This window comes from Drosophila virilis, chromosome X (genome assembly GCF_030788295.1).
Source record: "Drosophila virilis strain 15010-1051.87 chromosome X, Dvir_AGI_RSII-ME, whole genome shotgun sequence".
In the NCBI taxonomy this organism is placed as follows: Eukaryota; Metazoa; Arthropoda; class Insecta; order Diptera; family Drosophilidae; genus Drosophila; species Drosophila virilis.
Genome location: NC_091543.1, coordinates 21,946,349 through 21,968,746, shown reverse-complemented (window position 1 = coordinate 21,968,746; position 22,398 = coordinate 21,946,349). Strand labels below are relative to the sequence as shown.

Here is a 22,398-nt window from a genome sequence, read left to right as displayed (position 1 = left end):
ATTATAATAAATAACATTAACATTGATTTCAAATGCAAAAATAATTTGCATACATATATTTATACATATATATCTGTTTTTTATTTTTATTTTTTATTTTTTGAAAATATTTCGCATTTATTAATCATTTAAAATTGGCTTAGCATTATTTCGTAATCGTCTAAATTTGTAGATTAAAAAAAAAATACACACACATTTTCCTTATTTTCATTCATACATTGTATAAGAATAATAATAATAATAATTATAATAATAATAATAGTAATTCAATAACATGCAAAAATATGCTCCAAATGTTGTCAGCGCCTACAAAAGGGTTCGATATGACTTAACCAAGTTCTTTACAATTAATTCCTCGATCCGTATACCTCGCATAAAAAATAATGTACACCTGGTTGTGTTGTTTATAATCGCTTCCATTTTTGTATTCGTTCCCGTTGCTAACCCACAGCCCGCTTGGTACTTAATAATATTCTATGCCATACATAATTCGAATACCGTGCCCAAATCCATCGTGTTCGATGAACAAAATGTATGTTTTTTGTTTTGTATGCAAAAGCAGTTAAGGTACACACACACTCACACACTCACACACTCACACACACACACACACATACACACACGCAGAGGTTACTAATAACAATAATGCTTATAACTAGGGACTGCACTGCTAAAAATATTAGTACGTAGATCTAGATCGAACTGTAGTTACATATTGTATATTCAAGTAGTTAGGAACACAGAAGTGTATCTTTGTGTATGACTGTCTATGTGTGCGTGTGCGTGCGTGTGTGTGTGTGTGTGTGTGTGTGTGTGTGTGTGTGTGTTTGGACATAACATGATTACCATCTAACAATATACCTATGCGTATATATATATATATATATCATAATTAACTAGAAATTACAGCTTGTTTCGAAAGTACCGCAAGTACCCTAATTGGTAAGTTGAATTGGCCTGGTTTGGTTAAAGATTAGTTTTAATTTTAATTGAAGTTTTTTCTCTACTTTAAGACACAGCACAACATTTAACAATTATATAAGTACACTTTCAGTTTCTCAATGGTTCTGTTTAGTTGTTATCCTAAGATAAACACTCACGCACACCCATTTACATACAGACTTAAATGAATCACTCGTCGAAAGTAAGAACGAATGGAAGTGTGCCAGAAGGTGTGAAGAGAGAGAGAGAGAGAGAGAGAGGGATAGAGAGAGCTATTTCTAGGGTCCTACATGCACGTTATTCATTCATTCATTCATTCTTCTAAATGCAGGCTAACATGAAAGATATTTGTTCTATAAAGTGGGATAGAAATCCCCCAGATCAGAACTGCATGCTAATGGAAATGGATGCAATACCTAAATACATACTTGATTCATATTTTTGGTATATTTGAGACTGCAGCTAAACTTTAAAAACTAGCCAACTAATTCAATAAACTAAAATAATAATAAATAAAAAGAAAATGTGCTTATTTTAAGCATTTAATGCTCTTTGGAACTGAGCTAAAGTTGAGTACTCATAAAACATACAAAATACTTTCAATGAATTTGAGAATACAGATTCTTTAAAAGCTATTACAAAAAAAAAAAAAAAAAAAGTGGGTAAGGAAAAACTTATATAATAAATCACAATGCTATATACTAAATACTCAAGCAATGCGCATAATATATCATTTAAGAGAAATCACCTAGATAGCGCTTAGCTTGACTGATCGGAGATATGAGGTATTGGAACTATTTTGGGTAAGTTTTTGTTGGTTTAAATAAATAAAGTGCTAACAAAGACAAGTAAATCTAATTAAAAACAAGTATGTAGCAAGTACAAAACGGACAGACAGACAGATAGACAGTGAGACAGACATATATACACACACGCACACTCATTTGTAAACTATATAGTTGCTAAAGCTTATAGATTTGTTGATTTTGTTTGTTTAGTTTTTGTTTTCTGTTTGCCTCCGTTTAAAATCGTTGAAGTCGCGATTATTTTTGGTGTTTTTTTTTGTTGTTTTTGTTGTTAATGTTGTTCTGATACTAGAGATTAATTGTATCCAGATCCTGACAGGGCGCACGCGGGCTGAGCTCGTCCGTGCTGGCGCTGCCATGATTCATATCACTGCTGCTTTGCCCATCGCGCCTAATATCCGCCATTGATGAATGTATTTGATTGTTGTGATTGTTTCGCAGATTGGTGTTGTTATTGTTTTTGCTGCTGATGTTGTTGTGGTTGTGGCCAGTTGAGGGCGTCTGCTTGTGTGGTATGCCATCGCCCAGGTTATTGTGCAGCGCCTGCGTCTTCTTGGTGCCCAAGCCCAGCGGAAAGGCAAAGTCCTGTGGCATCTTGTGCATAATCTTGCCCGACGTGATCAGCCGGCCAAAGCCCTCCTGTGTAATAAATATGCGACATGAGCGTGAGGCACATAAAATTGTTAAGGCTCCAGCTGCACTCACCTGATGGGCAAAGGCGTAGCCTGAACGCACAGAGCGGCGTCCACGGCGCGAGGACGGTGTACGTCGCACATCGCTCGAGACGCGCGAGTGATCTTTCTTAAGCGACCTTTGACGAATCTATGAAGACATTGCAAATAAACAGTTTAGAGCAGAATCCGATAAGAAACGCATTGCAGCAGTTGGTCACCTTGTCGGACAAGCTGGGATGCACATCCAGCAGATAGAACTTATAGGCCAGCACTGGTGCCATCAGCGTGACGACAGTTATTAGCATGGTCACCCAAAAGGTTAAATCCTTCATGGCCTGGGTCAGGGAGCCCACATAGGGTCCGCCAATTACATAGTTGTAGAAATAGTCCAGCACAAAGTACCAAATGAGGCTGCCCCAGATGGTTATGTGATTGACTATGGTCCAGTAGGAGGTGTAGAGTGCAATCTGCAAGTTAACGTCAAATTCAAACAAATTCATCAATTCCGCACTCTCGTCCTGGCTACTCACCTGGGCTGTGTTGTCCACGATCAGTATGGTGGCCACGACAGCGCCCAGAGTCATGTGATCGCTCAATATATAGCCATTGTGCGAGACGCCATCCTTGTAGACGCCATACGGTATTAGGAACAGGATGAGCGAGGTGAAGGCGCCATGCAGAACGCTGTAGATGAACTCGCGTATGTTGAAGAGTTCACTCTTTAGACCCGGCGCATAAAGACGCGGATACTCCAAGCTATGCTTGTCCGAAACGTCCTGCTCAAAGACGCCCAGTGCCAGCACCGGCAGTGATGTGTAGAATAGATTGTATACCGATATGAACATGGGATCGAACACGGTCTAGAGATGCGAAATAAGGATTAGTCGATAAATGTATGCTACCGCTGCAGAGGGAAGGAGAAGGAGAAGGCGTCTTCGGCATTCGACGTGCAGCTCTAGCTTTTGTCTCTCTAAGCAAGGACCCAAATGCATTTTAACTTTTATCAATACCACCGGATTAAGCTTGAGCTCAGGGGAAATCGAAAGGTGGATCAGTTTACAAAGTGAGTCACGGATTAACTGCCCTCGGCAACCGCGTTAGACTATCTAGACTATCTAGAATCTTCTCAACTTTCGTTAGCTGGCAACAGAGTCGGTTATATTCGACGGCCAGGTGCTTACTCGATTCAAACTGTTCTTACCTGTGCACTGAAGCCACAGAAGAGGGAATACCAGCAGTGGCACAGCGTAAATGCAAAGTTCTTGTAAAAAAAGTAGCGCAGAAACTTGCACATGCGATAATAGGACCAGCGTCCGTGCACCAGCAACAGACGCTCCAGATAGCAGAACTGGGCAATCGCATAGTCGCTGGATAGCACCGCTTGGAGGCCCTCCTGGCCCGAGATGCCAACGCCAATGTGCGCAGCTGTTGGGCAAATTGACAAGGATGAAACAATTGTGATCTTTCGTTTGAAGTGTGTAGGACTCACCCTTGATCATGGAAACATCGTTGGCGCCATCCCCAATGGCCAGTGTGACGGCATTTTTGGCACGCTTGATTAGTTCGACGACCAGCGCCTTTTGCAGTGGCGTCACACGGCAACATATCACCGCCTTGCACTGTGAGGCAATGTCCAAGAATCTAGAGAAGGCAACGAGAGGATGTGAGAATGACTAATTAAAAAGGCAAGGTTCTTGATAGTGCAATATGAGCTTTTTAATAGACCTCGTCTGACTCTTGAGAACGCTTGGGAAATCGCAAAATCGCTCGGGATAGAATTGAATACCGATTGGTATTCAATATGGATTTAAAAAATAACAGGGCGCGCTCGAGCAAATTAGCAAGAATGTTCAGGACTTCGGAGAATGCCTGCCCAAGTAAAGGGCTCCTCCATCTCAGCTCAGGACTCTTCAACTCGGAAGAAGCACAGGAAAAAATAGAGTAGGCATTGCCGGAAGTGGAACCTGCTGAATTCTAAGAGAAGAGGTCGGCCTGTGTGCAAGCATATACCTCTAACAGAAGTTATAGAAACTGATACAAAAGGAAATTATTTAAAAAAAAAAAAGTAGAGTAGAGCTAACAATAAAATTGTTTCTTAAAGCTCAGTTGCTTCAACTTAAAAATATCAGGTGCCATTTACTCACTTGGTCTCCAGCTCCGGTGACAGACAATGAACCAGTGAGTGGCCATTGACAACCAAGGCAAAGCCTGTTGACTCATCCACCACAACGGAGGGAGCAGTACGTCTTCCGTCCTCGCTTTTCTCGGCATCGCCAAAGAGATCTGTGCACTCGGCACTGTATCGGCATGTGGTTTGTGAGAGAGACGGTATGCATTATTGAAATGTTTCCAATCGATTATAGGTTAGTAAATTGTGTGTGTGTGTGTGTGTGTGTGTGTGTGTGTGTGTATGAGAAACACAAAATGACATCAAATGACATTTTTAATTGATGGCTATGAGATAAAACAGTCAACAGTGAGAGCGAAAAGCAGTTACAGAAAGAGAGTTAGACAAAAAAGCGACATATATTCTTGGGTTATGTTAGCCAGGGAGAAAGAGAGAGAGGGAAAGAGGATACAGCTCTCCCGTACGATCTTCAGAGTGAGAGAGAGAGAGAGTATGTGGGAGGACCCTTAACACAAGCATTACTCAGAATGAACATGAATATATAGGGGGGTGTACGGTACTAGGATGAACTACGGGTGTACGATGTCTTACATAGATATTGCTACGAATGAAATAAAATTAAATTAAACAAGCTATGAAGAGGCCACAACAACAACAACAACAACAATAGCAAGAAGAACTAAGGATTTTTACATGAGAAATGTATGTTTTTCTTTGGCTTAAGCGTTGAATTTGTTTTGTACTCGAGTTTAGGTTTTGATCGTATCGTATTTTCTTGTACAGAAATTATAATGACTGTGATGACAAAACTGACGAAACTTAAACAATGCACATTAATTGATTATATCCATGACGATAACGAAAAACAAATTGTATTAAGTTTTAGTTTTTAAAATTGTGTGTTTTTTTTTTTTTTTTTTTTATTACTTGACGGGCGGAACAAGTACCAATAGAGGGTAACATCCTTGGGATTACTAAAAGATTCATTAAGTTATAATTGTTTTGATCTAAAATTGTTTTGTTTCTTTTTTTTTTGGTTGTTTCCTACGATCAACTAATAAAGCAGTATGCCACTTCTAAACACACATATAGAAATTATAACTGAATAAGAGAAAAATATAAATTTAGCTAATACTATATATAATGCTTTGAGGAGTGAGTCAATTGATCTGCTAAGAGAAGAGATCTAATAGAGATCATGGAAGTTGGTAAGTTGGTAAGTCAAAAAACAGAAAAGACAAAAAAATAATTGTAGATTACAAACAAATATGGTTAACAAACCGAAAAGAGAGAAAGAGATAAATATAGAGAGATACACAGATTGATAGAGTTAGCAGAAAATACAGGGTGACTTTCTAGCTGCGCTTTGGTGTCGTATCTGTTTTAGCTTCACTGCGTCTAGAATCTTAATTATTTCGTTTAATTCTATTTTTTTTTTTTTTTTGCTTGGGTAGATTTTGGAAATTCTCTTTTGGAGTGCCCTCTACCTGTCCGGTCCGCCCTTATTATCCTTAATTTTCGCATCCCACCTAAAGGTAACCACTGATATGGCTGGCGGCGGCTGTGGTATGGTCGAACCGTTTGGATCCTGCATAAATGCGGATGTCTGCGTCATTGCAACGCCCATGGGATCCATACTGCTGTCACTGTTATAATGATTAAGCGCCTCGGAGCCTGCAAGAGGGCCAATTTTAATTCGTTGCTCGATTCGATTTAATGTAATAGAAAGTATTTACCGCCCGGCCGAAAGCGATCGAATATCTTGATGGACTCCTTGAACTGACGCAACTGCTTCTCCACCTCCTCCACAGAGCTGCCATCCACAATGAAGACATCCACGAGCTCATCTGTCAGCAGCTGGCACGAGTAGCCAATGTTGATGGCCGTTTCTAGTAAAAACAAATCGAAATATTGTATGCATTGGATGCAATGATAAGATGCCACTAGATGATTACCTTGCTTGTCGCCTGTAAGAACCCAGATCTTGATGCCCGCGCTCTGCAGATTCGCTATCGACTTGGGCACCCCGTCCTGCAGCTTATCCTCGATGGCTGTCACGCCCAGCAGCTGCATATCACTCTCAACCTCCTCGTACATTGCGTTCAGCTTCTGTTCGCGCGAATCCATGGACAGAGCCGCCTCCTGCTGTCGCAATCGCCAGTCGCTGTAGTACTGTTCCGTCAGGCGACGCTCCGCTAGCACCAGAGTACGCAAACCCTCGCCGGCGAATTTCTATAATGTTGAAAATATCTTATTATGTCTGTTTGAATGTGTCTGTCCCTAACAGGTTGTGAATTCTAAATTGGAAAAGTATTTGCGCACGGCAAATTTATATATGTCACATTGTATGCTAGCATTTTTCGCGATTTGGTAAAGCGTTCCGTCATACTTCCGTCTTCCACGCAATTTCAACAACATCAACATCAAAGCTGTCATGTCCACTGATATGATACTCCGCTTCCTCACAACGTGAGGTCCTTAAACATTATACCACCCACTAAGCTCGAATAGAACCCCATTATAGCATTTGCTGCTACTCTGCTTAAAATGTCTCGAATTAACAAACATATTTTCTTATTTGAATAAGGAATAAATGTTCTACTCTATTTCAACCTCGTAATTCTCATATACTTTCCATGCCTTTTTTTAAATTAAATATTTAGCAAACGAAGTTGAACCAGCGACTATTTGTTTGCTTCGCTCAGACACCTAAGCTTTATAGGATTTCAGATTTTACATCTTGGGTTGTGCTTTGGTCAAACAAACAAGCAAATTATTAATAAAATACATTTTAGTAACCGGACTATTATATATTTATATATATATAATTTTTTGATGATTATTTTCATTATGGAGGATGAGTATAAATGATTTTAAAAGAGCTAAGAAATAATTGTAAAATATGTTATGTGGCACTTACATTCAGGTGATCCTGTGTACGTGCCTTTAGATCCTCCTGTCCGCCGTGCAAACGATCGTATATTACGTTATCTGCCCCCTTGCAGTAGAGAACCACGGAATTGCCGCGCCGCAGGATGACGGACATGCGTTTGCGCACATTGTTAAAGTCGAGTATGTGCAGCAGCTCGTATTCCTGAAAACAATCAAAAGACTTGGATAATATCTATACTAAGTATTTGAGGTGATAATTGTCCAAGGCTCACCTCCAGGCGACCCATCACTTCGATGGTAATACTGTTTGGTGTGCGTGTGCGGAACACAAAGCCAAAGTTGCGAGCCGCTGAGACGAGCGCAGCTTCGTCTGGACTCTGCGCCTGGTACTCGAGCCGCCCATCTACGGTCTCCGCCATGACCGTATGGCAGAGGGCGAGCAGTCGGAAAAAGTTATGTGCGTGCGGCTCATCCGAGCGAACCGCATCCAATAATGTGCGATCGTACCAGCGAAAGTCGCTCTCGTGGTGCGGATTGGCCGAGAAGTCTACCGGTTCGAGTGCCTGAAAGAGTTCATCAAACGGGCTTATTAGATTGGATTCGAGATTGCATGGGCTTGGGTTATATTTTAGTTAAATCATTTTGAATTTTGTACTTTAAGCTGTTAATATTTGTATATGTATGCTAGTTTAAAGCAGAGGCAGGCGCCAAATTTGGATACGATAAGAGTTTACGGTATGTTATCATAATGTGTGGTTAGTAAATACAGGGGGTAAATACGATATTTCTTTAATTATGATGTACTCAACTCGCAATACGATATTGGTTTATGTACGCTATAGGAAAGCTATGGCATATCTGACAACTATTCAGAAAGTACACTATTAGAACTATTAGCATCACACACTAAACTCGCGGCTTTAAATATATACGATAATAGCACTTATAATATATAATTTACGATATGCGTTATCGTTATACGAGACACGGCTATATGGTATTTTAATTACGATGTAAAATGCCCTAAACGAAATTTAAAATACGACATGCGACAAGCACAATTGGCAATACGATATTATAATACGATATTCGAGCTATGGGTAGCGGGATCGTTAATGCTAATTACGAATCGATCAATCGGTAAACAGGTAAACAAAAAAATATATTAAACGAATTAGCCTGTTTTTATTTTACTTTACACATTAAACACTCCATCTAAAGCTTATGTGCATGTATTTGAATATATGTATATGCGTATGTATGTGGCATGTATTGGTATTAGGTTCTTTTTAAAATATGATTAAGCCGGCAAAGCATATAAATATACCAATTAATAGCTCAAAAAGCAATCAATAAACTTGGATCTAGCTGGCCAGAGTGCTTTAAATCACACACACACACACACACACACAGAGATACACTCGGCGAGGCTAATTGGGGACACATCGAAAGCGAACACATCAAAAATATTGTACTCTATACGATATTCGGGTTGCGAGAACATGAGGACAACATGCATACGTGCACTTTTTGGTGGGACGAACTCCAATTTGTGGCAAAGCGGTGTGTGCTTAAATAACGGTGGTGTGCGGTGGTGGTAGCGGTGTTGGTGCTGCTGCTTCTGTCTTTACTGCTGCTGCTGCTGCAGTGGTGTTGGTGGTGCTGTCGAAATGGAGCACAGCAACCGCTGTCGCGTGTGGTTGCGGGTGAACAAGTAGAGCAAGAAGTTGAAGAAGATGGCTTTGACTTGAATGTGACCAGCTTGCGGTTAGTTTGTTGCTGTTGTTCGTGATGTTGTTGTTGTTGTTGTTGTTGTTGTTGCTGGTGTTGTTCTGGTTGTTGGTGCTCGTGTTCTGTTTGATGGTCATGCAAGATTATTACTTTGTCGCTGCTGCCGCTGCTCGTCGACAGCCCGCCGGACAGCTGGCGGCGCATGCGCTGGCCGCTGCGCGTAAAACAAGCGCCCAAACCGCTGCTGCCACTGGCACTGGCACTGCCACTGGCAGAGCGCGTGCAGGTGCGCCCGCCAGGATCATCCACATCATCCTCGTTGCTGACACTTTTGCTAGGCGACAGGTAATGCACCTGCTTCCGGGCCAACGGATTTTCCACTGTGCTCACCGTTGGCGACAAGCGTTCGCTGGCAATGCGGCCGTGCAGCTGCTCCGGACTGTGGGCCAGTTGGGTGCCACCGTCGGTGGTTACCAGCACTGCGCTCTTCTTCTCATGCACCTCCGCCTTGTGCACCAGTATTGTGGGCGGGGCAGCTGCCGTCGATGAGCTGCCGCTGCGTTTGTTGCCGCCGCCGCCGCCGCCGCCGCCGCTGCTGCAGTTGCTGTTGCTGTTGCTGTTGCTGTTGCTAGTTTGGAAAAGTGTTTGCTGCTATAACGAGTAATGTGAGTTGTTTGCTGGGCGCACAATTAAACAAAGACATACAATATGTAGTATTATGGTATACGGCACTTGGGTTCTTCCCATTGCAATTTGTTGTCTGGTGCAGTTGCTGTTGCAGTTGCAGTTGCTGCTGCCATCGCCAATGCAGCAGTTTTTGGCAAGTGCTTTACTTAATTTTGTACGTTCTTAACAAAAATGGCTAAAATATGTTTGATTTCAAGTAATTGCTTACACTTCAAACAAATAAATAATAAATAATAAAATTAACATAAAATTAACTAATAAAATGTTTGTTTCTAAGCAACGAAATTGGCTTTGGGCTAAGCTAAGATGAGCAATTGGACAATTTAATCTTATCCCCTACAGGTTTTTTTCTTAAAATAAAAATATTAGCCTTAGTTGTACTTAAGAGAATTTTCCCAAAAAAACAAAGATGTTTATGTATATATCTACAAAACTGAAAAATCGTATCATTACTACCGAAACTATAAAAAACAGTGATCCAGTCCGGACAACTTGAGCTGCTTGAATGTGTTTTTAAAAAAGGACAATTTTAAGTTGAAATATCCGCACCCAATAATTTGAAATTCTTGTTGCAAAAACTTCATTCTAGAACCAAATGGGTTAGAATCTCAAGTCATTGTAATAACACATTTTTAATCTGATGGCAGATATAATAAGGGATAAGACTTTCTTGGGTTACGTTTAAATTAAAAAGAAACTACTTAGCATGGAGGATTCGGGGTCGTATCTAATCTATGAATCTAAAATTAGCTGGTCCGATGGTAGTCAGTTCTGTTTAAAATCAAGTTATTTTCATAATAATAATGATAATGATAATGATAATAATAATGATAATTATATTGATAATGATAATGATAATGATAATGATAATGAAAATGATGATGATGATGATGATAATAATAATAATAATAATAATAATAATAATAATAATAATAATAATAATAATGATACTGTGATAGATAATGATAATAATAATGATACTGGTAATCATAATGATAATGTATTACAATGGTACGGATAATTATGATTATATTGATAATTAAAGAGATCATGATAGCTATAATGATAATACAAATAATAATTATTATATATATTTTATTAAATTAATGATAATAATAGTATATGATAAAAGTGTTTATTATATAGAAAGCTGAAAGCCAAAAACTGTGCACTGACTTATGGCTTGGACGCTGGTACAAGTTTCTGTTGCATACCCAACAGGCGCACAGTGCACACACACAAAAAGAGGCACACACACAGCTAGAATGAACACCCAGTTAGAGTTAATTAGATCCCTCCCCCACCTTTACAGAATAACCGGATGCCTGCGAATGGGCGTTTAGCTAAAAGCACCGAAATATCCGGACACAGAACATACGCACATATAATGTATACCGTATTGTTAGAGTATAGGTTATAGAGACTTAGTATAGAGGGCAAATACTTACCTCAGTTATTTCGATGAGCTCGCCGGTGCGCAGGTCATAGACATCGCCATAAGTGCGACCATTAATGCTGCACTTGTTAAAGGTCATGATGTTCTGGGTGAGGGTGCCCGTCTTGTCCGAGAAGATATACTGTATCTGGCCCAGCTCCTCGTTGAGCGTGGTGGTGCGTGCTTTGGCATATGTTTGGGTGCGTGCATAATACATCTCCTCGTCCCAATTGATAAGAAACGACTGAGCAAAGCGTATGACCTGCAGCATAAACACACACATATATTAGACACACATATACAACAGATGCAACAGGTCTTTACAACTGACCTCTACTGAAACATAGAGGGAAATTGGCACAACAGTGTTTAAGACTATGGCGTACGAGAAGAATACGAGCAGGCCAATGACCGTTGCACCGGATGCGACCATCTCTTGCGGTATGATGTGCTCCCACGGCAAATACAGCTGAAAATGCTGGCCAATCAGACCCTCCCAGATGGCGCAGGCGAGCGCAAAGAATGCGCATATGGAGATCAGAAAGAGCACAATCTGTAAGGAAGACGCATGAGCGAATGTTTTGATTGAAACCAACTTAGACCCACCCCAATAATAATGAAGTTGAGCAAGCGATCCACGCCGGTGCTCTTGAACTGCGTTTTGCCCGAGTTCTGCATGAGCTTGGTGTCGACGCCGGCAAACACGACGACGCCGTAGCACCATTGTGTATTGCGCAGGACACAGCCACGGAGCAGGATCTTGTCATTGTCGAGTGCGAATCGCTGATTCCTCCATATGAGTGTGCCCTCGAATTTGTTCAACAGATTGTTGGGTCGCTCGCAAATGATCTCGCCATTAAAGCTCCACAGCAGATCGTGCTGCTCGCCCAGCTCTGTGGTCTCCATTAGACACTGTTTGGCCTTCAGATTCGTCTCCCCGTCCAGCTCCGCTGTCTCAATAAAGCACAAACCACTTGGTTCCGACGTGGTCAACAGCATTATATCGGCGGCCACAAACTGATTGTTATCCAAACGTATCACATCGCCCACCTGCACATCCGACCATTTCGCCTCCACCAGTTTCCCATTGCGCAGTGTCTTCGACTTGCGGTTGTTCACCTGCGAGTCGGACAGATGTCGTTGCTGTCATAAAAAAAACGGGCTATTCAGTTTCGTTTCACGTTGGAGCTAAAGCTTTTCGCTTACGATATCATCGTAGGCATCCTTGACGGCGGTCAGCGTCAGCACTCCAATCAAGGGTATCGCCGTCGTTACCGGGGTCAGCGAGGATATCGCCGGGATGAGCTGGAGCACCAGCAGGCACAGAAAATAGAAGTTCGCCAAACGCTGAAACTGCTCGAGCAGATTGAACGGCAGGAAAGTTAACAGCGTATACTTCGACGTCTTAATATAGTTGTTCTATATGGGCGAAGAGAAACGAAACCAAAATCTTTGTTAAAATATAAGTAATTATTATCTGACATGCGGGTAATTTCTGGCCTTGGCCGGAGACACTTCCCACCACTTTCCGCCCGCAGATAATTTAAATCTAACCGAACTGTGCACGCCTGAAGCTATATCCTAGATATTCTCCTTAGATATTTGCAAATAAGTTTTGAGTAACTCGAAAAGGCAACCAAAATGAATGCATCTCAATTGGATTTTTTGCAAAGTTCTTTGAACATGTTTTTGGTGCCAATCGAATCATACGTCCGTGTTTTGAAAGTATGCTTAAGGCAGTTCGGACAAAACCTAAAACATCGTTCGATTTTTTCACGCTTGCCGATGGAATTTCATAAAAGCCCGTCTTAGAGTTCACCTGCTTCATATCCTAGCTCTGGCTTGGTCTGATCACCGGTCAGTCTGTCAGGACAAAAAGTTTTAAATATAGAGATAGAGAACTTACTCCTCAGAGTTTTCACCCATGGCAATAAGCTTTTCCAAGAGCGTGCAACACGTCTTAAATGAATTTTCATAAGGATGTTTGGAAGAAGGCTAACAGTTTTAAACGAGTTTTCCCATAAAAGTCAGTCTGTAAATCTGTCGTAACAAAGAGCTTTATTTGAACAGATTTAATTGGCATATGCCATGTGTATTTAAGGAGACATCACCGAATGCAAGCCAAGTATGTCCCATTCGTAACATATGCCAATGTATGCCATTAATATAGGAAGTGGAATCTCCAACCCAATAGAGTATAAATATTCTTGATCAATATCAAGAGTCGAGTCTATCTAGACAGTTTTGGAGTCTAACTCGGAGAGCTTAAAACAGCTGGAAGCAACAAAATTGGTATGCGAGCTCTAAAGTGGATCAAACAGATTTCGATCATTTATAATTTTGAATATTTTTTGCGTAACGCTCAAAAAATAAATGAAAACGTGGAAATCTAGCTTTGGCAATAGTTACTGCATTGAGAGACAATCCGTCCAACTTACGTGATATTTAAACTGAGAATTGAATTCCTTGTCGTTGGCGCGAATCCTGCGTTCGTTATCTGTAATAGAAGAAGGCGCAAATTAGTTGGCTATAAAATACGAGTCCTGAATTAAGCCTAAGCCATTATAGATACTACAGGGAAATGTTCCGCCCAATTACCCGAGAAATAGTACGAGCTGCGTCGGCGTCGCAGTTGCGATAAGCGCCGCAAATTACGCGCCGATGCCGATGCCAGGAGCTGGGGCTGCTGCGAGTCCAGCTCGTCGGACACTGGACTATGACTGCAACGACGGCTGGGCAGGCTATCGGGCGCACTGCGCCGCCAGCTAGCGAAGCGCTGCAGCATGGACAAACGCGGCTTGGCCAGTGGCTGTTCCTTGTACTGCAGTTCCACATCGACGGCGGTTATAGGCGGTTCCGTTATGTCCGCATTGGCCAGGCTATAGAAGCTTTCGGCCAAATCGCTCGACGTGGTTGTTGTTGTCGTTGTCACCGTTGGTTTTAAGTTTGCGGTCAAGGGCGAGGTCATTGTCAGCATCGAATTGCCAATGTTCATGGTCTCCGGCTGGGCCAGCCGCACCTGCAGCTGTTGCTGCGACTGTTGCTGTTGCAGCTGCTCCTCTTGCTCCTGTTCCAGCGCCAGCTGCATCTGCTCCTCCTCGCATCGCTGTCGTCGACGGCGTCGCGATTTACTTGCAAAATGAAACCAACGGGTGCGACGCGTCACTGCTGCCGTCTGCTCCTGCACCTGACCCTGCTCCTCATCCCTTATATCGTATTTTGCGCCATCTTGGTCCCCGCTTAGTACATCCAGCTCCAGTGTATCCGGCCGCTGCCGCATACCTTTCCCAGTCTCACTGCATTTCCTAGCACCGGGCATGACTACGCCTCTAAATTAGTGCGTGCCTCTCCGTGCCTCGCTTTTACTGCCGCCCTGCTGCGATAAGCGGGCATTGCCCAACCGTCATCTTTCTGCTGGATATATTTATATATATCAAATGGCAAGGACCAGCCCAGTCGTCGTCGTCGTCGTTATCTTTACTCAATGAGCTGTTTAGTTTCAACGAGTATTCCTCACACAGACGAGAGAAAATCAGATTCTAGTTAAGAGCGCCCGACTAGGAGTTGTCCTGATCCCCACGTCGAGCTGCCTTCACAACCATTGCAACGTCCAAAAGCACACATTTCCTTGGACCCATTCTGCATCATTTCGATGGTAACTATCCGATCCCTATGAAATTTTCAGAACGGAAATGTTACCCAAATGTGGGGACATGCCAAACCAAAACAATGTTTCCGCTTTTTTACCCATTTACCCGATTATTCGTGAGAGTCTGGAGAACAAATACAGAAAACGAAAGCCGTGAATATCCGACTGGGAAACAAAGCTTCTCCCGAGGTGCAATTTCGCCCGAGTTAAGGCCATCAGCTGCGACAAAATCGCAGCCCAGGCCCAAATCCAGCGATCACGTCCGCAGCGTCTAACCCCCCCATTTGCTGGGGGTGACAAGGGATAAGACGCAAGTTGCCAAGTTGCCAGCCACATTCCCGGAACAAGTAGATATGAATGGAAAATAACAGCAGCTGCCTCGCAGCTATGAAAAGAGGAAAACCACCACCAGAGGAGACGAAGAGGCCTTCTCTCGAGGTCCTTCTGGACCTGTCGCATACACGGGAATATACTGACAATTTCTGTTCAATCGCATGACTAATGCTCTATACAGAGTATCCAAATGGACAGCGAGCGTGTTATTCCTCTTCACTGGGCAATACAAAAGACTTATTTTATTAATAACAACGTGCAGCTATCCTCCATGTCCTCCCTTGGCTACCCCTTCAGAGCATGAGGCATACAATCAATCAGTTGTGGTCCCCTTAAGTCCATCTTATGCCCATACTATCGACTCTCCTAAATAGAATCGCCTTGGGGCAAAAAACTTTTATAGGATTCTTATAGATGGACCTAATATTGTCCCGGAGATGGCTAAGCAGTTGGATATTCATCTTAAACGGGCTCAGGCCAGACCGAGCCAAGTCTGTGTGAGTCGAGGGTTAAACCAGCCAGTGGACACCGCACTAATGAAACCTATGTTAAGATAAGTAAATTAAGGAAATCCAGATTCAAACAAGAATTTCGAAAAGGAAAATATACTAAGATGAGTAAAGAGCTTTGTGCTGCCCAAATATTGACAGCGCTAAGAAAAGGTAAGCACGAAATTCCTTTGCCCTTTTTTGAATGCAGGCCATTATCATGCGCCGGGCCATACACCTACATATAATCGCAGGGCATTTGATGCCATCGCGTGCCAGAGACAACACACAACACCTTCTGGCCTAACAATATATTATATACCAATACCAACAATAGCAACAACAATGCAACACAACAGCTGTGCGGCGCCACAAATGGTTCTCATCAATTTGTTGGCCGGTTGGTCGCACGCGGCGTATGAGTAATATATAAATACACACATTTCGCCTTTGATTCGGATTTGGCTTTGCCAATTTGAGCAACTCGACAATTTCTCTGCCCGCCCATAAGTACTATGAGCACCGGCTAAAACAGGAATCCAATAGCATAGCATATAATCCAGTTTTAAAAATGTTCAATGAAAAACTGTTAATTATTATTTATATATTTTTGAAGAGATTTTTACATCCATGTCATAGATTCATCCGTCAAAATTAACAGTTGCACTTACATCTAGTCAAAATCAACAGAGAGCACCAAACAGTTCTCGCAACATTTAGCCATCTTTTAATTTATCCAACTGGTAAACTTAGCAGGCACTTCAGACTGTTAAGCAGATCTGTGGCAATGCCACCTGACCAGGAATGAAAAATGTGGCAGCTTGTTCAAAACATTCCAACAGCATGAGTTTTCAGATTAATCATGGGCTAAGCCCGCATAATGGGTGAACACTGTAGCTGCCCATTTGAATGCCTGCTTGTTGTTTAGTTGCGAGCACTATTATGACTGCTAACAAGAAGAAAGCGGAAATCTGTTCAAAATATTTAAAATTCTTGTTGTTACAACAATATTCGTGCTTGGCAAACAAAAGCAAAGCAAACGTAAAATTCAACTTTGGTTTAATTATTTGTTTAGTTTGCGAATAGACCATAATGTTCTCCGATTTCAATTGCCTTTAATTATTACAATGTGTTAATAAGGCTGCATTGATTTCGCAAATGAGAAGCAGCTGAACAGCGCAAATTGACCATACGCAAACTGAGAGGCAATACGAAATAATCCTGATATAGTCGAATATACTTAGTTCGTAAACTTTACAACATTATTACACCCTTTTGATGGCTTGTACCAGGTAAAAGTGTACAAAATTATCGCATGACATGGCAAAACTCTTTCCGCAAAACCAAAGCAGAATCTGCTCCGCTTGCTGGAGAAGGTGAGCAGGTGGGAGCTACTTCTGCAACTGGCAGCAACTGACAAACAATGTAACAGAGCAACAGGTAACGCAAGCAATGCAAAAATGCTTTAGCACCTGACTATTAATGTGTGTGTGTGCGCGTCCACTTGTGATTAAGTTAATGCGAATGCATTGAGGAGAACTGTAAATGCGCTTCAAATGTAAACAAGTGCTTCTCTTAAGAGAATAATAAACGTAGGCGCCAGGGTTGTTGGCTTTGGAGAGATAATAATTGTTAACAGCATCGTTGTTGCTTATGTTTTGAATTCTAACTGTTTGCTCTCTCACAAGTCTGACTTGGGCAGTAAAGAGAGCCGGGCATGCCGGCCCCAGGACACATACATATAGATACGTTGTCTCTCTCTCTTAACATTCATTTAATTGATAATAGCTTAACGTAGAGATGAGCATGGACCGTGTTTCTCGCCGTGGCACGACGCGACAAAGAGCGTTCGTCCGGCACGAAGAGCTCGATCTCAAAACGAGTAGATAGTAAGAGTGCTCGTGTCGGGAGTGGCCGAATAAGAGATATCTTGAGCGCTGCACTCCTCCCTTTGCTCAACACTATGGGATATACATAACCCAGTGGGAAAGGTATTTAAAAAGCAAATTATTTAAAATCGGTATATCCTGTCTCAAAGCCAAGTTCTACGAATATCAAAAAAAGGTTAAATGAACTAGAAAATGGTGAAAAAGCCAAATGATGTATAATAGTTAATTTTATCAGATCGGGCTGGGCTTAGCATTGCCCTCGCATATTATTCGCGTGAGTGTTTATGCGTATTCGAAAAAGTTACCGTACCGTAACAAGCTTGCCTACGCCCATCTCTAGTTTGAAGTCTGGTGCGTAAGAGCCGCATTGAGAGAGACGAGAGCGAAAAATGAACAGCCGGCAAGGCTGTCACGTCACATAACAATTCACCTACTATGTAGTATGTCTGGCCGCATCGCCCCTCTTTCCCTGTTCGCATGACATGAGTCACGCATGTGAATGGTGCTCCTTGCTGCTTTGCTTCGCTGCCTTGCTTACAGTTGGGTCAGGGGGTAAGCGTGGTTTTTGTTTTCTTTTACATTACACCTTTTACGTTGTCGCATGCGTCACCATGGCGAAGCATTAGTCGCTGTGAGGTGGCCAGAAAAAGCGTGAAAACATGTGAGAAAAAAAAACAAAAACTAGCCCAACGGGCCAATGCAAAAGCAGGTGTATCGATGAGGAGGACTCAATAACAATTATGCTGAGGCAGCTGTTAAATAAAATAAAATTAGCAAACGCTCAGCACAAAATTGCGGCGCGCGTTGAGTGAGCATCGATGGGTGGGTCAGTGACGAGCCGGGGCGGTTTGGGGAGGGCGGTTGGGTGTGCCAGGTGCCAAATGGCAGATGTCCGTGCATCATCCTCAGCAGCAAGAGCAAGAGCAAGAGCGACAACGACGGCGACGTAGGAATGGGTAGAATATAACAAGAGAAAACAACAAACATATTTGTTGTTGTTGTTTTAATTTCGATGTTTGCTATTTGCGTACATTTTTAGCACATTTCTTATTGCACTTGCACTTGCACTTGTTTTCGTTGTTGTTGTTGTTGTTGCTGCGTGTTTGACAAGACTTTTATTTATTTGTTGTTGTGCTGTTGCTGTTGTTATACGTTTTCTTTTTCTTTCCGTTCTTTGGCCTTTGGCTATCGGGTTTCATTCGCACTTATATCATAAATTGAACAGCGTTTGGTGCAATTAAAAACATTATTGGCAAATAACAGCAACAACAAGAATATCGAGAATCGCGAGAATTGAAACGCGAAAAACGCGTGAATCGAGCGCTGACCAAACAAACGGTAAACAGCAAACGGGCAACTGCCAAACAGCAAACTGCAAAAATGAAACGACGACGCGCCAGCGCCAGCGCCAGCGCCAGCAGCAGCAGCAGTAGCAGCAGCGGCGACGCAGCTGACGCAATGGCTACCAAGCAACCGAACTTACACACACCTACAGCCACAGCCACAGCCTAGCAACGTCGCCAGAGTCGCGAGAGCCAACACACAACGACGACGTCGACGTCGACGCTGACATCGACGCCATTGCCAGGACAACGGCGTCAACGGACGGTGAGAAAATAACTAACGAAAAACCAAAAACAAGACGTTGCCGAAGTTTAAGTGCCCTTACAGACGTGTAGAAGATGTTCGATGCATGCTCTTTAGCTTAGTTCTCGGACTCTTTAATTGTGTGGCCAATTAAATGGTAGCTACATATTTATATTTTTGGTTAAATTTAACGCACATACGAAACCCCCTCAAGGAATTTGATCCGAAAACTCTGAAAACAAAATGGGTTGGTTGACTCTTAAAACAAACATTCCTTTACATATTGATAAATATAACATTTATTCTTCTAGCAAACACACAATAATAATAATTACATATGTATATTCCATATTCTCTACATGCCTTTTTGACAAATTCATACAACCATCTATATATAAGGGCATAGTAAATGACGGCTAGAGAGAAAGGTTGCTCTTAAGCAACATCATCAGAGCGAAGACTAGGGCAAGGCGCAGCACTTATAGTAGGATAGTTACCTCAACTATGTGCTGAAGCTTGAGACTTCCAATGCTATATTAGAAATATAGAATATAGAAAGTTGGAATAATCTTTTCACTTTAAAGAACGAAATTAAAAAAAGGATTCAGTTTAACCCAATTTGGAATGCTTAAATATTATATTACTTTTTGAAGGCTTTCAGCTTCAATTAAGGAAAATATATTTTAAGTTTTTCATTTATAAATCAATCAAATCAATCTTATCAAAATCTGCGAATCTCATGTTTTTCTTATTATTGTCGCAAACAAAATAGATTTCTTTCTGAACTGAGTACAGCTAACATTTAACTATTTTAAAGTAAGAATATATCTTCTGTTTTTATTTAATTGGTAAGCTTCTTGCTTGTAAGCTTCTTTAAGCCGTATCCAGGCTTAACTATGAAATATTTTAAATGTTATTCCCTTGTGGATCTTATAGATATATATGTACTCCAAATATTAACTTCTTTAAAATTGATTGCAACTGAAAATGAGCTAAAAAGGGTAGGAAGTACATAAATTGGATGTGTTAACTTGAAAGTTTACTGCCACTGGCTCTTGGGAAGGGTATTCAAAATTTGTATTTGTTCTAATGATATTTGTCGAGCTTGTCAAGCGCAAAATGAGCAAAATGTTGAGCGAACGCCACGCTGTGAATTGGAGAGAGTAGGAAAGAGAAATAGGCAGTAAAAGTGAGACAGAGAGGCAGACAGAAAGAGAAAATTGCGGCAAGAGAGTGTGCACGTGAAAAGAAAACATTTAAAAGCGAAAGGTCAAAACAAAATTAAGTACGCGACTCTTAAGCAAATTGTGGAATGGTGAGGGGCGGGCTGAAATGCCCAGCCCACATTTCCTATGCATGTAACAAATGTGTCTGTTTGTATGCGTGTATGTAGCGAGTACATGCATGTACACACACACATACATACATATGTATGTATGTATGCATGCTTGCGATACAATTTCAAACGGGAATCGCCTTCTTTCTTATCCATTGTTTTTGTAATTATAGCTCCCCTGGGGGTAGCAACAAAATTTCGAATTCAAATAAATAAATAACTACACATTTTGGTCTGAATGCACACTTTCTCTGTTTATCCATCAATCATTTCAGCAATTTGCAAGCAAACACACACACACACACACACTCGTACACCAACAAACATTGTCTCTCTTTCAGTTTTGATTTGAATACAATCAACGTTTATTGAAGCGCAAATGAATGCGAATGCTTATGTTGAATCAATTTGCTGTGACTCGATTTAATTGAAATTTGTGGTATCGAACTGCATTCCACTTAAGCTGCTGCTGCTGCTGCTGCTTGTGGCAAGCGGAGAGGGCAGTGCGGGGCCAACAGGTGCGCATATTGCGTATACGCCGCGGTGGCCGCCAACAAAATTACCAGCCACATTAGGCCATAGATACGCATCTTTGCGGCTCGTAATGATGTAAAAGTCTTGTACATCAGCTGTGCAGCAATAAACTCAGGTAAATGACTAACAAATTGCGCACATGGCTTCCGCCAAAAATATCAATTATTGTAAGAGCTTTGCACGATAAAGTAAACTGACCGACTGGTAAATACCCTCAATGCTGCTCAGTAAGCAACTACCGATACGGTTAATTTAAATAAAAGCACTGCGGATTGCATTCTCAAATAACTTCGGTGTTTATGTCACTCAAATTGGTTCACATATCATAGTATAAGGCTTCTCTTTCTTCTAGTTCTCAAAATCTCCGTACCTTGTGTCAAGATCGATATTTATCGATGGCAGATATTGTCTGATATATATGTGCATATATTAAATAGTCCAAGTCTCTTACTTGAATTTATAGATATTTATGCCTTAACTTTTGTTATGCTAAATTATATACCCTTTTTCGACTAATTTAAACTGAGTCCAGGGTATACAACAAAACAATAACAACAGCAACTGCAAATCATGGCCCAATAAAGTACAATAAACGGAAATGATTCCATTAGATTGAAACACTCTGTTGTTGTTGCTGTTGTTGTTGTTGTTGTTGTTACTATTGCTAACATTCCATTGAGGCGCGCACATTTTCATTCATTCATTCAAAGAGACAACAAATGAAGCGCGTAATATATTATATATTGACAAATTGTGAAGCTACATTTATATGTTTTTATTTTTGTTTTGCGGTCTCTTCTGTTGAGAGTCAAGCTACCACACAAGTACCTGACATAAACGGACAGACACACCTGGGACAATTGAAGCTACCGGGCAAAAAATCATGTCAGGGTTAACTCAACGCTGAGGCTTAACTCAGGGCTCCCATACGCCAAGAACTGGGCCAATGCCAGGCAACAAACATAACTAATAATAATGGGCACCTGTACACAATTTTGTTGTTGTCCCAGTCCACGAATCAGGACACATCTAATAGCCATTGGCCACACTTTGGATATGTTGGCATAATTTAATCAAACTGTTCAAATCAGCTGAAAGCCAAAAGACGTCAGGAAAATATTCAGTTTTGACTTGACATTCAAATTGATTGGCTTTTTTTCTTTTTTTTTTTTTTTGCCAAAGGTCGCACCTTAACCAAATCAAAGATATTGATAAAAAAAATAACTTGTATGCACTTTAAAAATGTTGGTATCTTATGTGCTGGAGGTGCCCGCTTGGCAAGTTTGA

The 22,398-nt window shown here is 41.4% G+C and overlaps 1 protein-coding gene across 6 annotated transcripts in view; it reads right to left on the bottom strand.

The window, feature by feature from the left end:
- Positions 1–1,964: 1,964 nt before the first annotated feature.
- Positions 1,965–22,398, bottom strand: part of ATP8B (ATPase phospholipid transporting 8B) — a 55,840-nt gene continuing 35,406 nt past the window's right edge. The window contains exons 1-20 of one of the 6 annotated variants that reach the window (XM_032439516.2): positions 18,686–19,025; positions 13,894–14,709; positions 13,734–13,792; positions 12,502–12,714; positions 11,902–12,438; positions 11,627–11,848; positions 11,309–11,557; positions 9,324–9,824; positions 7,715–8,005; positions 7,471–7,644; positions 6,506–6,782; positions 6,287–6,439; positions 6,038–6,224; positions 4,567–4,719; positions 3,912–4,063; positions 3,624–3,847; positions 2,953–3,282; positions 2,641–2,889; positions 2,454–2,570; positions 1,965–2,387 (exon numbers count right to left, since the gene is read on the bottom strand). In XM_032439516.2, the coding sequence (XP_032295407.1) occupies positions 2,037–2,387; positions 2,454–2,570; positions 2,641–2,889; positions 2,953–3,282; positions 3,624–3,847; positions 3,912–4,063; positions 4,567–4,719; positions 6,038–6,224; positions 6,287–6,439; positions 6,506–6,782; positions 7,471–7,644; positions 7,715–8,005; positions 9,324–9,824; positions 11,309–11,557; positions 11,627–11,848; positions 11,902–12,438; positions 12,502–12,714; positions 13,734–13,792; positions 13,894–14,614 (5,160 nt within the window). In that variant the 5' untranslated portion in view covers positions 14,615–14,709; positions 18,686–19,025 and the 3' untranslated portion in view covers positions 1,965–2,036. Of the gene's footprint in view, positions 2,388–2,453; positions 2,571–2,640; positions 2,890–2,952; positions 3,283–3,623; positions 3,848–3,911; positions 4,064–4,566; positions 4,720–6,037; positions 6,225–6,286; positions 6,440–6,505; positions 6,783–7,470; positions 7,645–7,714; positions 8,006–9,323; positions 9,825–11,308; positions 11,558–11,626; positions 11,849–11,901; positions 12,439–12,501; positions 12,715–13,733; positions 13,793–13,893; positions 16,296–18,685; positions 19,026–22,398 lie in introns of those variants that run through there. The other 5 variants (XM_032439515.2, XM_032439519.2, XM_032439517.2 and 2 more) reach the window with 5 other exon arrangements.